At 45.8% G+C, this 16,706-nt stretch overlaps 1 protein-coding gene across 1 annotated transcript in view; it reads right to left on the bottom strand.

Annotated features, from left to right (window-relative positions):
• Nucleotides 1–16,706, bottom strand: part of VGLL4 (vestigial like family member 4) — a 47,826-nt gene that overhangs the window by 10,696 nt on the left and 20,424 nt on the right. Inside the window, exon 2 of the mRNA XM_084214759.1 lies at nucleotides 15,469–15,655. Within this exon, the coding sequence (XP_084070885.1) occupies nucleotides 15,469–15,655 (187 nt within the window). The remainder of the gene's footprint in view (nucleotides 1–15,468; nucleotides 15,656–16,706) is intronic.

Below are 16,706 nucleotides of genomic sequence, written 5' to 3'. Positions count from 1 at the left end.
GGGAGCAAACAGGGAAAAGGGATTGGTGCGGTTCCAGGCTGGCCTGAGACAGGCAGCATTCCATCAGCCCTGTCAGGAATGCACCTTGCCAGGTGGAATCCCCCAGTGGGATAGCCTGAGAGAAGCCAACCCCCCACATTTGCCAGCTTTGCCAGCCAGCATCTCTCTTCAGCCTAGGATTTCTTCAGATACTCATCCACGTGCACCAAGAAACAACTTTTTCAAACATCAGACTCCTCCTCTTTACCATACTACTAATCCCACTCAGCATCTAACACTGCAATATTCTCTAAGCATTTTTGAAGCCCAAGGAAAGTTTATTTAACTGAAAAGACATGGCTGATATCAGCAAAAATGTAGGGAGTCAAGGCAGGAAGAAACATTTTCAGAGCAGAAAATGAAGGAAAAGCAAACTACACTGCACTTATCTCAGAATCCTTTATTTACAACTGCTCTTTCAAAAGACTAATTTCCAGCTACTCCTGAACAGTAAATCCCTGTAGATGTGCTCACATAATGAGCCCATCATTCACTGCAATGAAAAGAAAGCTGGGTTTATATCTGTGGATGAGGGATTTCAGTTTCCACGCTGCAACAGAATTGTCATTAAAGGCAAACTGAAGTGACTGAAGGGAAAAGCACTTCTCTCATCACCAGGAATCCCCAGAAGCCTGGAGTCAGCAGTGCTGGAAGAGCTCACACACTGCAGTGGGGAACAGCAAATTCCAGCTGCAAAAGCACCACTGGCTCCATGGAAAATAAAAATAACAACCTGTCTCAGGACCATTCTTGAGTAGCAGTGAAACACCCTCTGTGTCCTGTCTGGGTGTGAAATTCAAGGTGGTTTTCCTCCTGTTTTTTAAAGCCTATCATGGCAAATTAATATACAGGAAAATCTTTAAAAAGGTTCTGATGAAAGGCAGAGACAGAAAAGGAATCAATATTCAATGCTGAAGTAAGTTACAAGACCAAAAAGCTACTGCTTATTTCAATGTCTGAGGAAGTCTCTCCACACACAAGGATAAGATAAAAAAGTCCTGCCAACCAAGGGAAATAAGGAGCCCCTAAAACACCCACATGGGGTGTGGGGATGTCCCATGGTGATCCTGCCCAGCCCTAAATCCTTTAGCCTCAACATCCCCTGGCCATGGACTCCAGGCTTTACCTTTTCTTCACAGGCTCTTTTTGTTTCTTTTCAACCTAAAATCCAATGGCTTGGATTGCCCTAGCCCTGACTCCTGAATTAGGAGAGAGACAAAGCCATTGCTCCCCTCTCATCATCTTGCAGCCACTCCCAAGTTCATCTCTTCAACAAGATTTTATTCCAGTAATGCTGTCTTCAAGTATAACCTGTATCCTTGTCACCTTTGTGGCCCCTGTTAGCTGAACTACTCACAATTGCTCTGTGCTATTCCTCAGCTTGCTCCAGAGCCACTTGGCTGTACAGAAATTCTTGCTCCCGAATCAAATCTCAGCTCATTTATCATGGTAGAAGTTGGTTAACATGATGCCAGGCGACCAGTGACTTGGGAAGCTCAGGACACAGGACTCTGTGCCAAATTCCCCTGGCAGCCTGGGGAGGGAAGAGCCAACAGCACAACAATACCATCTGTAACCCTTTGCATCCCCTTGGCCCTTTTCACTAATTAAAAATTAGCAGCTGCAGATTAGGAGAATCCACCGTAAAATCCAACCCTGGAGGTTTCACAGCTGGTGCTGTGTGTTCCCCAAGCCCCTTTTCCAGGCTGGATTTTAGCAGCAGCTCACAATTCCCCAGGAATCACTGTCCCAGCTGAGTTCCAGCAGAACTCAACTGCAGGAGCAGCCTCAGCAGGAAAGTTTGGAATTGCAGCGCTCTGAGCTAATGACTGATGCAAATGTGAGTTAATGGCAGCACAAGGGGCTCTATATTTAACCTACAGTAGCTCCTCTTGGATTACAGCATGGAAACAGCTCCTGGACATGGGAATGATCCCACCCCAGCCCTGAGCATGCAGGCAGGAACCTCACACACAGCCTGGACAAAGCCTGGGATATCCTGGGAACCAGCAACCCCAAAAACCACCTAAAACCAGCAATGCTCCTTCTTGGTGCTGCAGTGCAGAACCTCTGTGGCTGCAGCCAAATTCTCACTTTTCAACTGAATATTAGCTGGGCTACTACAATTAAAATTACAATTTGGAAGCTGCAAAACCACCAAGAGATCCAGGGGATTGCTATTTCTCACTGCCTCAAACAGAATCTCCACTCAGAATGATTCTGTTTTGTTTCAGTAAGCACAGGCTGATTTTCAAAGCAAAAGTTTTGTTTACTCCCCAAGAAATGCTTATGACATGAAACAAAACATGTACCTACACCAGCTGTTTGGGTTTTTTGAGTTAGAACTCCCTTTTCAACAATTTAGTGTTGCATTTACTGGGGGGGTGGGGCTGTCAAGTGACCACTGATGAACAAGCTTACTGAAATTCCCAAGCAAAATAAACTTTCCATTTTACATAACAATGCTTATTTCACTGATCCTCACCTTAAATGAAGAGTCACAGTCCTAAATATTGTTGAACTGGTAATTTTTCTGCTATAAAAACACCAAACCAACAACAACAAAAACCCAATCCAAACAAAATTATAACACAGAAAAAAACACCAAAAATTTTCCCTGAAGACTTTTGGAAGAAAAGACCAAAAAACTGGGCAATGGGATCAGCTTTTCTCCAGGAACAGGCCCAGCAGGCAGACCTTCCCTAAAGACACCTAAAATTATGGAGTTATCTCAGCAATCTCAGCAGACCACACCCCAGGCCTTTCTGTAGGCAAATAATTCTCTCTTCTTAAATTAGAACAACTCCTCTTCCGGGCAGGGAACTGCTTATAATCCACTCCCTAAAAATCCTCTCCTCAGTTCATCCACCTTCAACTCATACAGTCTGAAAAAACCAAAAAACACCCCAAGTTTCTACTTCCACATCAGATAATATATTTTCTGGAAAGAAGGACATAAAGGACAGTACCATGAAAGCTCAGCCCCTGGGAAAACACAGCAGCATTTGTGAGCCCCTCCTGCTCACACATAAATAGCAAATCCTACAGATTTGTCAGACAATTGTAAGATTATTTATTCATCAATTTCATGTTATGAAGTAATTTCGTTTAGAGTGTCACTTAAAAAATAATATTCTATGGAAAACTTGTTGTTGTTATTAAAATGATGATTGTTGTTTGTTATTAAAACGATGATTCAGGGAGATAATCATAATTCACTGAAGTCCACGAGCTCAGACATTCCTCACACTCTGGACAAGTTCAGAGATGCATCTCTCAAGTCAAACATAAGGACCCAAAATCACAAAGAAGGATTTCTGACCAAGCTCAAAAAAGAACTTAAAAATATATATCACAAACAAATCCAGCTGTCCAAACAGCTTTGCCATCCCTGGACTCCAGCTTGTCTTAAAAATCAGCATATTTTACCGACCCTGAGTCCATGAGCAGTGCATCACAGCTATCCCAGCTACTTCCAGCTTTATTTTAGCAAAATTAGACATGATCCCAACCTCCAGTGAATGTTGGCAATCTTGGTCTTAAAAATCAGAATATTTTCCCAACCCTGAGTCCATGAGCAGTGCATCACAGCTATCCCAGCTACTTCCAGCTTTATTTTAGCAAAATTAGACACAATCCCAACCTCCAGTGAATGTTGGCAATCCTGGTCTTAAAAACCAGCATATTTTACCAGCCCTGAGTCCATGAGCAGTGTGGGGGATGCCAGAGCAATCCCAGTGTTTGAAATCCAGCAATTCCCATGAGTGAGCCCAGAGCAGAGCCAGGCACAGGGATCCATGCCCACCACCCCCATTCCCTGCTATCCCAGCTACTTCCAGTTTTATTTTAGAAAATTTAGATACACTCCCAACCTCCAGTGAATTTCTCCAATCCTGGCCTAAAAATCAGCATATTTTACCAACCCTGAGTCCATGAGCAGTGCATCACAGCTATCCCAGCTACTTTCAGCTTTATTTGAGCAAAATTAGACACGATCCCAACCTCCAGTGAATTTCTCCAATCCTTAAAACCCAGCCACGCTTTTCCAGCTGCTCCCCACTGAATCAGAGCACTTACCAAGCATCATGTGCTGGGGTGGCTGTCCCCAAAGGCACAGCCATGGCAGTGAGCAGCTCCAGGCTGGGTAAATCCCCCTGCTCCCAGGGTTTTGTGCTGCAGAAGCTTCAGCCGAGGCTGTTCTGCTGGCTGGCACCGCCAGGGGGGAATTCACAGCCGGCCCACAGCAACAGGCGGCCCCTGCCAGCTGCTGCAGGAAAAGGGAAAAAAGAGGCCCACGAAGGGGACAGCGCTGCCTGCACTCACTTCCAGCCTGCAGGGCCCTCAGGAATGCTGCCAAAAGCATTACTGTACCTCCAAGGCAAGGAATCACAGACGGCTCTCACTCCCTTTGGCAGAACCGCAGCGCTGGCTCGAAATGGAAGCTGCAGAGTTTCACTCGCACAAAGAACAAGCACCCCCTTTCTTCACACAAACACAATGCCTTGCTGGAAACTTTCATTTCTGCAACCTCATTCTGATATGATTTGAACATTTTCAGCGTCTTTATGATATTTGTTTTCCATCATCTTCTACTGCTTTTGTTCACTAGGTCTGGAAGAGGGCAGCTGCTTTTGTTAAAGGCTGCTTAAGGATTTCTAACCCACTGATACAGAATATCTGCTCCACATGAAGAACATCATTTCCTGCAAAGTATCTACTGGCACACTTTAATTCTGTTGCTGTGAGGTGGGAAAACTAGAATTTAAAGTGGTATTTCAAAATGTGATTATATACATCCAAGGAGAAAAATCCCAAGAGTTCCTTACTCAGAATTAAGCAATACAAATTCACTAAAAAAAACAAACAAAACCCCCAATAAATCCTGAAAGCAGCAGCAATTTGCTCTGAGTCTCAGCCAATTATCTGAAGTATTCAGAACATGAAAAAATACTCCAAGCAGCCCAATGCCCTCTTGAATGACTGTCATCTAAATATACAGCCCCATTCCATCCCTCTTTGCCAGCTCTGTGCTTCCCAGTTCCTTTGAGCAGCCTTTTTCTGGCTCAGTACTCCATGCCAAAACTTGCAGAGATCCTTGTTTTTTGCAGGAATCACTCCTGCCACAAAACCAGGTATGGTTTCCTGATAAACATAATGAATACCCTCCCCTCAAAGGAAAGACCTTGAAGTCTAAACCATTGAAAGAAAAAAAAACACTAAAAAGAAATGGGATCATCTCATATAAACAAACACAAGCCAGACTTTCTATATTTATCCTCACCAAAACAGGATTTTCAGAGATAAACCTTGGACCAGACAGTTACTTGCAAATGGAATCGACCAGGAGAACAGATTTCACAGAAGAAGAAAGAAATCAATAACGAGCTGTGAAATGCACCAAGGAGTGTCCCATTACAGCCTGCACCAAGCACCAATGTTCAGATACAAATGAATTTCCCTTCCTGAAGCCTTCATACTCACAAGGATGAAAGAATGCAAGAGAACTGCATGACATAAGAGCTCAGACCAAAGCCAAACCCACAGAACTGAAATCTAAATCTAATGTACAGTAAAATCAATTACCACGATCTCAGATCCTACTCGTTTTTCTCACAGGATTCTTTTTTAATGGCTGGCTACCTTTGCTCCAACACTCCAACACAGGATTGTTTTTGAAGACAGCACTGGTTGCTTTATAACAGCAAACATCAGGGATTTATTAAATCAGAAGCTCTGTCACTGCTGGAACATGTGTACAAACAGAATGCAGAAACAATGACAAAGTGACCTCATTGCAATAGGTACAGGCTGCAGGTTACCTGCAATTCAACTTTTTTAAAAGGGGAAAAAATGACTCACTAATCTCTCTGTTCTGCACTGCTGCTGCCTTGCACAGCTCCAAATATATTCCAACTCCAAACTTACTCCAACTCCTGTATCTAGGTTCTCTTTTGCCTAGCACACTTGATGGCTCATTCTAAATTTCCAGCATTTTTGAAGAGCCTTTATGTGAGGCCATTCCTGAGACACAAACAACAAAGTTTTAACTTATAATAAATACCCAGGAAACTTCTGAAATTTTAACCAGGTAGGCAGCTTTCACAAAATTTAACCTGTAAAGAAAATTTTAAAAATCATGAATAGCTCAAAAAGTGGAGCCTTCCAAGAAACAAGAGAAAGCTCCAGATTTCAGTGTTACCACAAAAAGTGCCTAGGTATAAATGAATATTGCAGCAAAAGTTTCCTAAAATGCACACTGATTTCTGGACAATAAACATAACCCTTTTCCACATCTTGAAAGTTCTGTTTAACTCTTACTAGGTGGGAACCAGCAGCTGAGCTCCCATCAGATCCTTACTTTTCAAGGATTGAGAACAAAAAGTCAAAAAGTTTTCAGCCTCCCACCAATCCCATCAGTCCAAAAGGAGAAACTTTTTGATCCTCTAATCTGCACCACCTCTGTCTTCCTTCTCCCAGCTCCTGCCCAGGAGCAGAGCAGCCTTGGAAAGGAGACAGGACATGCAACTCTTTGGGATTTATCTGCTTCAGCCACCTCTCCACAACTCTCTCTTCAAAGAACAACAGTAGCTCCAGCTGCCTCTGGAAAATCCTGCAGTGCACACTAGAAAAATGCTGCATTTCTGGACCAGGTGACAGGAGACAGGAGTGTTTGGGAAGCTGAGAAAGGCCCTGCAGAGGATGTGGTCTGTCCTTGGGAGATGCTGCTGCTGCTGCTGCACTTTGGAGAGCATTTGTTTGGATGGCAGTCTCAGCAAAACTCAGACACATCAAAGTGTGCCAGGAACTCCATCCTACAGCTGCCAGTCCAGCCCAGAAGTCAGGTTTCCCTTCCAGCTCAAAAGTGAACCCTGCAGGAGCCAGCACAGTGCCTGGGTGCTCTGAGGCACCTGAGGCAGTCAAACAAAGCTGGTGAAGCACAGGGAGTGGAGCAAGGCAGGGTACTGGAGGTGCTGGGATGAACAGGATGGGATCTAGAACAGCAAATCACTGCTGGAAGGGAAAGGAAAACTATCCTTGCAGAATTCTGAGCTGCTTCAAGTGCTTAAAGCACTTTGGGTGCTTGGAGGGGAGAACTTCCAGGAGAGCAAAGGATAAAACCATGAGGTACAAGAGACACTCCACATTTCAAACAAGCAGGAAGGAAAACCTGAGTGCAGGGAAAGAGCAGGGAGGCTTTAATGGAAACATCTGCAAGGTCAGAGGGTGTGAAGGGATTCATTTGTACCCACTGCAGTGCCCACCCAAACACCTCTGGCACACATGTCCCCTGCGCTCTACCCATCCATCAGAGGGGTCATGTGCAGCTTTTTAATTCCTCTTGAAGTCAAACTTGGCACATGCAACGAGCCCTCTATACCCAGTCACTGGAAAATACCATAAAAACTATTTATGATCACCCAGGAGACACCCTGGGCCAGTGTCAGGGGAAAGGCTGCACATCCAGAGCTGCAGTGGGTCATGTCCCAGGGCAGCAGGATCAGCACTGCCAGGGCACTTCAGGCTGTGCTGCAGGCTCTGGGAAAAGCTGCTGGTGCTCAAACTCACCCGTGAAACCTGCCAGGAGTGTTAAAGGAAATACAAAGTGTCAGTTGTGTTCTCTTAGAGGATTCACTGGGTTGTTCCTTGCAAAACTTTTCATTTTTTTTTTATTTGGAAAAAGTATTTTTGATCATCACCCAATGCCTGTCATGGAACTGTTTTTGTAAAAGTTGGTACCAGATTGAATCAATCCATGAACCCCAAATTCTCACAAGTCTGTGGGATTTCCCCCAGTTCCACCACCTAAAAGCCTGCATCAGGTTGAATTTTACAGCAGAGGAGCAGATTAATAATTTTCTCCAAATAGATAACAGGGGAAGTAAAAGATATCAACAGCATGATCATAGCCACTTTATTTGGTAAGAGCTTTAACAACACAAACCAGCCTCTGAAAATAAGGTCACAGTGCTGGAATTAACTGTGCCAAATCATCAGGAGAAAATGGGATTGTACAGGATTCCCTTCCAGCTTCACTGGGTCTAATGAGAAAGAGGGAAAAGGGCCTGGGATCCTTAAAACTTGCAAATTATGGTCTCTATCCATCAGATACACACTGTAACCTTAGCTGAGGTGAAGCAGGAAAAGCTGAGAAATTACAATAACTCACTTCCAGACATTTCAAAACTTCTCAAAAAAACCCCAGGCTCTTTAGGCCTTCAGACCAAGAGCAGTGTTTAAACAACTGGTTTCAAGAAATTAGACTTTTTCACAGGCTGTTTTAAAGGAAGGAATAAACATTTCATTAAAAGTTTATTGAAACTGTTTGTAATTGCTAATAAAATCCAAATTACCAAAAACTCTAGAAGCACCATAAAAACAGTAACAGCTTCATTGTATATTGCACAACTATTCAGACCAATATAGTAAAATATTTCCTTGAAAAGCTGGACCCCAGCAGCAACAGATGAGTGTTTGGAGGCCATTTCTGCAGCTCAGGCACCCCACAGTGTGCAGTCAACAGTCTCCTCCCACAGCAGCTTCTGGTTTAGGGGACACTTAATTAGAAAAGCAAATCACAAGCAAAAATGCTTGGGGACTTTGCTTACTCCCTTTTGAAGGTATTGGTTTGTGAACCATGACAGTTACTGATTAAAAATGTGACCAAGGTTTCTGAAGCATCCCTTGGGCAGCAGAAGATCACTCATGGCAGTGGTGTCAGTCGTGCCCGTGGGGTCCATCCACACCTGACACCAGCACAACTGTGGGTTCAGCACCCATATGGGACACTCACTGGAGAGCTGGACTTGTGATCCTTGTGGGTCCTTTTGAACTCAGAATGTTCTGTGGCTCTGTAACCATCCACAGTGGGACCAATCCAGCTGGGGACTCATCCACACCAGGATCCCCCCACATGGGATCCATCTCTGCAGAATTCCCACCGGGAAAGCAACCCCAGCCCTGGGATCAAACCCTCCAGACCCCAATAGCAGCAAAGCCCTTTTATTCCCCTCTTTCTTTGAGGATAAACCCCAAACCAACCCAGCCCCAGCCCTGCACAGCCCAGCCTTGGGGATCCCACAACCCCCAGGCCTGCAGCTCAAGGATTCCCTGGGATCCCTCAGCCTCCTCCCCCAGCTCACTGTTTGGGAATTGCAGCAGCCTGCCAGCACCTGGCAATGCTGCAGGAAGGAGTCAAACCTGCCAGGCTGTGCCTGCTGTCCCACAGCATCAGCACTGCCAGCCTGGGGAACAAAACTACTGATTCAAGTAGAAATTAATGTAAGGTTTTATTCCAAACCTTACCCTCACACAGACATTGTCTATAGCAACTGTGTCCATAACACTCTCATTCTCAAGAGCACAACTTTCTAGTAAAAGGCACATCTGTCCAACTGCAGGAAACATCTGGGAAAATGGTTAAATAGAAAGAAGTGAGATTAAACCTTTGTTTCCATGGGATTGGATATACATCCAGAGTATGTTTGCAAAGGTTACTGGTTCTTTCCTTGCTTCTTTCTAAGATCTCAGGATTTTGGATTGGTGCTGAATTTCACCCCATGTAGACACAGGTTGATTCACACAATGTAAAATTTTGCTTTTACCCTGGGATAAAAATCCAACAGCAGGGCTCGAGGGATTCCCCATTCATTAAAGAGTTGGATTCCATGAATCACTGAGGGTCCTTTCCAGCTCAGAATATTCTGTGATTCTGCAGCTCCCACTGCACCCCTGAGTGCACAGGGCCCCAGATGCCTCCCCTAAGCGGGTGATCAAACCCCTCTGTGCAACACTAACACAGCTTTGCCCTGAGAGGCAGCTTGGAGCCTTGCCACACCAGGGAAGGGTCATGCTCCTCCACAAAAGATGGAAAATGAAAGTGGAAAACATGGTATCAAAGCAGAAATCTGGAGCTGGCTAACAACCCCCTTCTGTCTGCAAGTGGAGGAGACACCTGAGCTAACATTGGCTGGTTTTTCAAGTACCTCAACATCTACCCAAATTTTGACAGATAGGTTTTTTTGTGAAGTACTGATCAATCAAATTGCTTTTAGCCCTGAAACTGTTCCTAGCAAACCTTTCACATGTGCTTCAACAGAAAGGGACTGGAGTGCTTTCTGAAATTCCCCCGTGGCTAAGAACTGCACAACTCTGTGTTAAATATTAACTCAGATATGGTGGCTCTTTCAAGTCTGTCTCTGAAGGTTCCATTTAACATATATTTCTTGAAAACAATTTAATTTTGTGCAGCGTGTGATGTCCATTAATAAATAAGAAAATGTCTGATTCGCTCCATCATTCAAACAACGCAGACAAGAAAAGGAAAAAAAAAATTAGGAGAAGCAGTTTGAAACCTGCTCTGTGATCCTTTGTCCACCTAATCAACAAGAGCCACATGGCTCAGTTCCACTGAGGAGTTCAGCTTTGAGAGCCCCAGGTGAACCCCAAAATCCTTCAGGGCACATCTGTGCTGAGGACTGGGTGAAGACGCTTCGCTCAGCACATGAGAGACACTTTGGGTGTTCTCAACTGTGTGCTGGGTTTTTTTCCCAACTCCAATTTGTCACAATAAAATGACAGTGGGAACATATTTCTCAATACCACATGAAGTTTGGAACCCAAAAAGCAGCAAAGAGCTTCTCTGACAACTCCCACGCTACCTCTGAGAGCCAGCTCTGCATCTTTTCAAGCCCTGCTGGAGCCACGTTCCTCCACAACAGGGACCTGATTTTCTGCAGAACATTTCCACCCTGAGTTCTCAGCCAAGCTAAGGAGGAAGGTGACAAGAATCCCCCTCTAATTTCTAATCAATATTTCTAATCTTACTCAAAATTTCTCCTTTTGAGCAACTCTAAACTCACTGAAGATGCAGCTGAGCCTGCTCTGAGCAGGAGGTTGGATGAAATGGTCTGTTCTAGCCTGAATTATTCCACAGTCTTCAAATAAAGCTTTAATAATAAACTTTTAGCACACATTTGTTTTAAAGGATTCCCCACTAATTTCTATCACAGCGTCATTAAAGTAAGCAAATGCCATTGGGATATTCATGGTAAAAAACTTCAGGAGTGTTTTGGGTAGGATTATTATAATTCTTCAGTGTAACAAAACTGAAGACAGCCCAGAATTTGAAGAGTCTGAAACTGCACATCATTTTACACATGATACACACTAAAGTAACTTATTCATGTGCAGACCTTTTATCACAAGAAAAAGCCAAATTATTTATCACATAAACCAAAATACAATCTTCCCCTCGACTTCACAGCTGCAAACATTTAGCCACAGGAAGATTTTTACACAAAAATTAATTCCCATCTCAATCCTAATGCCACCGAACCAAACGGGAACGAGGGGAAAATTCTCCACGCACAAGCCCGCTCGTCCCAAAGCCCAAACTCCAGCTTCCAGGCTGACGTACTCGGCACAAGGAACAAAAATAATGGTCCCGGCTGATTTGCAAAGGCCATTTCTTTGGAAGGGGCAGCGCTGTGCCCGCTGGCCGCGCTGGGGACTCTTAGGGCGGCGGGGCGGCCGGGACAAGGCGGCCTTTGTGTGCCGGGGCTGCGGAACGGGAGGGACGGGCGGAGGGAGGAGAGAGACACCGGGGAGGGACGGGGGAGGGAGCCAGCCACAGAGCCGGGAGGGAAGGAGGGAGCCCTGCTGGGAGACAGAGAACCCGGGAGGAGAGAGGAAGGAGGGAAGAAAAGGGAGAGAGGGAGCAGGAGAGCGGGGAGGAGGGAGGGAGCAGGGGAGGAGAGCGGGACGGAACCAGGGAAGGAGAGAGGGAGGGAGGAGAGCAGGAGGGAGCCAGGGAAGGGGAGGGAGGAGAGCAGGAGGGGGAGACAGGGAAGAGGAGGGAGGAGAGCAGGAGGGAGGGAGAGAGGGAGGAGAGAGCAGGAGGGAGACAGGGAAGGAGAAGGAGAGAGCAGGAGTGAGACGGGGAAGGGGAGGGAGGAGAGCAGGAGGGAGACAGGGAAGGGGAGGGAGGAAAGCAGGAGGGAGAGACAGGGAAGGGGAGGGAGAAGAGCAGGAGGGAGGGAGAGAGGGAGGAGAGAGCAGGAGGGAGAAAGGAAAGGGGAGCAGGAGAGAAAGAGGGAAAGAAAAAGGGAAGGAGAGAGGAAGGGAGCCAGGGAAGGAGGGGGCCCGGGAAGGAGCCAGGGAAGGAGGGAGAGAGGGCAGGAGCTCGGGCAGGAGGGAGAGAGAGCAGGAGGGAGAGAGGGCAGGAGCTCGGGCAGGAGGGAGAGAGAGCAGGAGGTAAAGGGGACAGGAGCTCGGGCAGGAGGGAGAGAGAGCAGGAGGGAGCTCGGGCAGGAGCTCGGGCAGGAGGGCCCCGGGCTCCTGCCCTCTCTCCGTCCTGCCCTCTCTCCCTCCTGCCCTCGCCCGGCCGCGCCGCCCCAAGCGCTCCCCGGACGGGTCAGGACGGAGCCAGCCGGCCCTGCACCGCACAGAATTCTCGTGTAATCCTAGTTCTCAATCACTCTGCTGTAAACCACGGTGGTTCTAATGAATTCGCGGGAAAACAAAGCCATGTTTCAAGCCGAGCCTCAAAACAAGCTCCCTTCTCCTCCACAGAGCAGCACAAGCCAAAAGCACCTTTTACTTCAAGATTTAACTTCAGGGTGTGCATTTCAAGCTAAACACCTGAGGGACACAGCAGAAAAATAAGGGAATTCTATATTACCTGTCACTATATTTTAATTTGCAAGTACTCGTTCCTCCTAGCCAAGGAATTTATGGTGTTCACAACTTCTATCACCACAAAAACATAGAAGTTATAAAAGTACATGAAAGGGAGGCAGGGTCACATGCTGTTTTTTAAAAAAATTAATCCACAAGTTCTCAAGTATATTATTATCCTAACACTGAGAATTCTCTCCTTTGAAAAAGCCCATTTGATAAAGTGTTCTTTGCACATTCATTCCATTACACATTTGAGGATCCTGCTAGGCTTGCCAGGGCATTAGATTCACTCTGCTCCAGAGACTGCACTCCAATAGTTGTGTTTTTCCACAATAAAAGTAAACATACCCAAGTACAGCTCACAAATGATCCTTCAGGGAATTACACCTGAGCGGGGAATGTCTCCAAGCACTCCATTTCCCAACAAAAGGCTGACGTAACTGGATTTCTAATAACACATCCAAAGCCTTTCAATGGATTCATTCCTGCTGAAGCACAGTGGGGTGCTGCTACCTCAGAGTTGAGATCAAATTGCTAACAAAAAGGTTCCACCATTTATAATGAACCAAACACACAATTCTTGGCCTATTTAATTACGTTTCCAGCCACAAGATGCTGGTGTTAAGAGAATGAATACACAACTGCTTCCCAGTTCTACCAGCACCATCACAAAGACCCAAATGCCTGAACAAGAGCTGCTGCTGGAGGTTATAAAGACTTCTGTCAGCTGTGCCCAGGTTTTGTGTCAGGAACACTTTCATCCTATGCTTTCAGGGAACTTGGCTGTGAAAAGTTCAAAACACACAGCCTCGAACTAATCTTTACAGTGCCAGTGACAGAAATGTATTTGCTGACACCACAGACACCGTGGCACCTGATCTCCCCACCACACTCCACATCTCTCACACATGTGGATTTCTAAACTGAATGTTGTCAACCTTACACTTCCAGAACCTCCAAGTCACTCCAATGGCTGCCATTATCGTGCTCCAGAAAATAATTCTTTCCTCAAATCTACCGTGGTTTTTTGGGTGTGAGCAAGCCAAGCTTCCACAACACACTTCCATCTCCCAACTCAAAATCTCTGGACAGATCCACAGGGCTTGAGTAATCCAATTCTACTGTTAAACCAGAACATCAGAATCAGAAAAAGATGGAAAATATGAAAAAAAGTAAAAAACCATAACTTCATTTGAATAAGTGGCAGGGAAATGACAATAAAATTCAGAGAATGTTTGTGAACTTTTCTGATATATCTGAAATACACAGAAATCTAGCTATTTCAGATTAATCACAAATGTTTGAGTTTTTATAATATTCCATTGAAAACATACTTTTCTATGGCCAGATCAAACTTACAAAATAAAGGAGAAAAAGAGATGGCCTCATGGAGGCTATTTTAGATTATAATTCATCTGCAGCAGATAGTTTAATTGAAACAGATTAAGTCACACGAAACCTGGGCAGAAAACCAGTGCTTTTTATTACAAGAAGAAAAGATGAATGTCTCATATAGGAAATCACAGAAAGAATCTATTGAAAAAAACCATAAAAATGTACCACACTGGAAACTATTAGACAGCTCTGACATATAGCTAAGGGATCACATGAAATAACTGCCTGCATCTTTTAGTTTTGAACCTTGGTTGCACATGAGTCTGTTGGTTCAGACTTCATTATTTTTATGGCCTCTGCTATATAAAGTGTTATAATGTACGTAACTGCCAGCTGTGTTTTATTTCATCAGTAGAAAATGAGCCTTAAAAAAAAAAATCACACTTTTCCCCCATAAAGTTACATAACATTTCAAAAATGCCATAAATCTCCTCAGTTGTGTCATGCATCCAGAAATGCAGCACAGGGTTCTTTCCAAGCCCTCCTGGCCCCAGAGCAAGGCTATAAATAGTTAATTTTTCGGGGAGAGGAGGAGGTATGTTGTAAATGAGAAGGGAGCTTTCATTGTTTTGCATTACTTCAGCGCTGGATTCCCGATTTGTAACAAATTCCAAGGCTGCAGACTGCGGGCCCAGCCTGTGAGTAAGGCTGTGGTGATTTATGGCAGGATAAATCCCTCCGTCCACATCCCATGACTGTGGAATGCGCGGAATGCCGGGGCTGCAGGAGCTGAGGCAGCAGCCACAGGAGCTCCATCCATGGCTTCCTCCAGGCAGGAATGACAGGAATTCTGCAGCAGTGCCAGCCAGGCTCGCATTCCCAGGAATGGCATCTGCTGATTGCCCAACACAGCTCATCAACGCCTTACCTGGCCGGCACATTCCACACCTGACTGTCAGAGCAGGAATGTTTAGCAACAACTGCCGCTTGCCCAGTTGTCAAGGCAGCCCAGGAAGCAGCTGGCTCCGAGCTGCTGGCCTCGGAAAAATGCAAAGCACTTGTGTTCCTCCTCCTGCTGCTGCTGCCTCCCCACCCCCAGCCTGAGAGCCTCAGAATGGGGGGAAGTGAAAGGAGCGCCTTACAAAGAACGAGGCAACAATACCGCAGGAATCGCAAGGTGAATACGTATGGCTTGCTATAAATAGTTAGGCTGAGCTAATTCCTGTTACTTCACGCTGTACAAAAACAAAAGAAAACATGAAAACCCATCTAATCGCGGCGGCTCTTGTGCAGATCTCCCACACAAACTGGAACAAAGGGGAAAAACCGAGCGCAAAGTTGGAGCCAGGACACGATTTGAGCAGATTTCAGCAGGCAGCGCTCAGTTCCGTGCGGTGACGGACGCGAGGCACTTACAGATGCGGGTTGAACATGCGGCTCATTTTGGAGACGTGGTCGTTTTCACAGTCCAGCTCCTCGTCCCCTTGGTCCATGCTGAGCTTCCTCTTGCTGGGGCTGATGGGCGGCGGGCCCGTGCGGTGGTTGCTGAGCGCGGGGGATTGCAGGGGCTGCATTCGGGGCTCCCCTCTCAGCGCCGCTTCACCTGCCCGGGGAGACACGACAGGGGGTCACCACCACGGGGACAACAGTGACAAACACCCCCCCAGGCAGCACGCAGCAAAACCCCCCAAAATTCCACATTACCACCCCTGAAATTCCCCAGTAAACCTCCCGGACTGCACACGTGGGACGCGGCTGTAGGATGGACAAGGCACCCCAAGCCACGCTTTATGCTGGAACAAGCGGTGAGAAAAGGCAACAGGACAGGGGTACTCACCCCAGATGGTCCCAAAGGCTGAACTAGCCCATCTTTGCAGCAGCTTTTTCACTCAGATTAACCCCCTCAGCTTTTTCACTCAGATTAACCCTCTCAGCTTTTTCACTCAGATTAACCCTCTCAGCTTTTTCACTCAGGTTCCCCCTCTCAGCTTTTTCACTCAGGTTCCCCCTCAGCTTTTTCACTCAGATTCCCCCCTCAGCTTTTTCACTCAGATTCCCCCCTCAGCTTTTTCACTCAGGTTCCTCCCCTGGCAGGCTGCAATCCCAGCGCTGGGCTGTGATTACCTCACTCTGCAAACCATGACTATTCACAGAGAAATAAAAGCTTTGTTCCTCTTCTTACAGTCGCGGTTATAAATTCCAGGGCTACAGTTCACGTTAATGCCAAATATTCCAGATCTAAAACTGAATAAACGTTCAGATTCTCAGATGATTCCCTTTATAAAATGCTGTCCAAAACAAGCTTGTCTGGTATATAACTATGCAAGGGAAAAATTAGGGGGGGAAACTGGAACTTGCTGATTCAACTTTTAAATATGTCCCTAAATGTCTTTCTCTATACTTTAAACCTATGTTTGGACCCAGGAACAAAAGAGCACAATTCTTCAGCAGAGGAATCACAGAAATGCTAATTTCCAACAGACTGAGTAGATGGTAAGTTTTTATATAATCTCACACTCCCCAGAAAAGCCACTGCCAGCATATGGGAGCTGTGTAGGTCATTCCAGCGATGCTCCAGTTGGCTGTGCAGAGCACAGGACAGATCCTTGCTAAGCAGGCGTTAAAGCGTGACCAGGCTTTTCCCGATGGGCTTT

The sequence above is a fragment of the Fringilla coelebs genome, assembly GCF_963513975.1.
Source record: "Fringilla coelebs genome assembly, chromosome: 13".
In the NCBI taxonomy this organism is placed as follows: Eukaryota; Metazoa; Chordata; class Aves; order Passeriformes; family Fringillidae; genus Fringilla; species Fringilla coelebs.
This window is presented reverse-complemented; position numbering and strand designations above follow the sequence as displayed.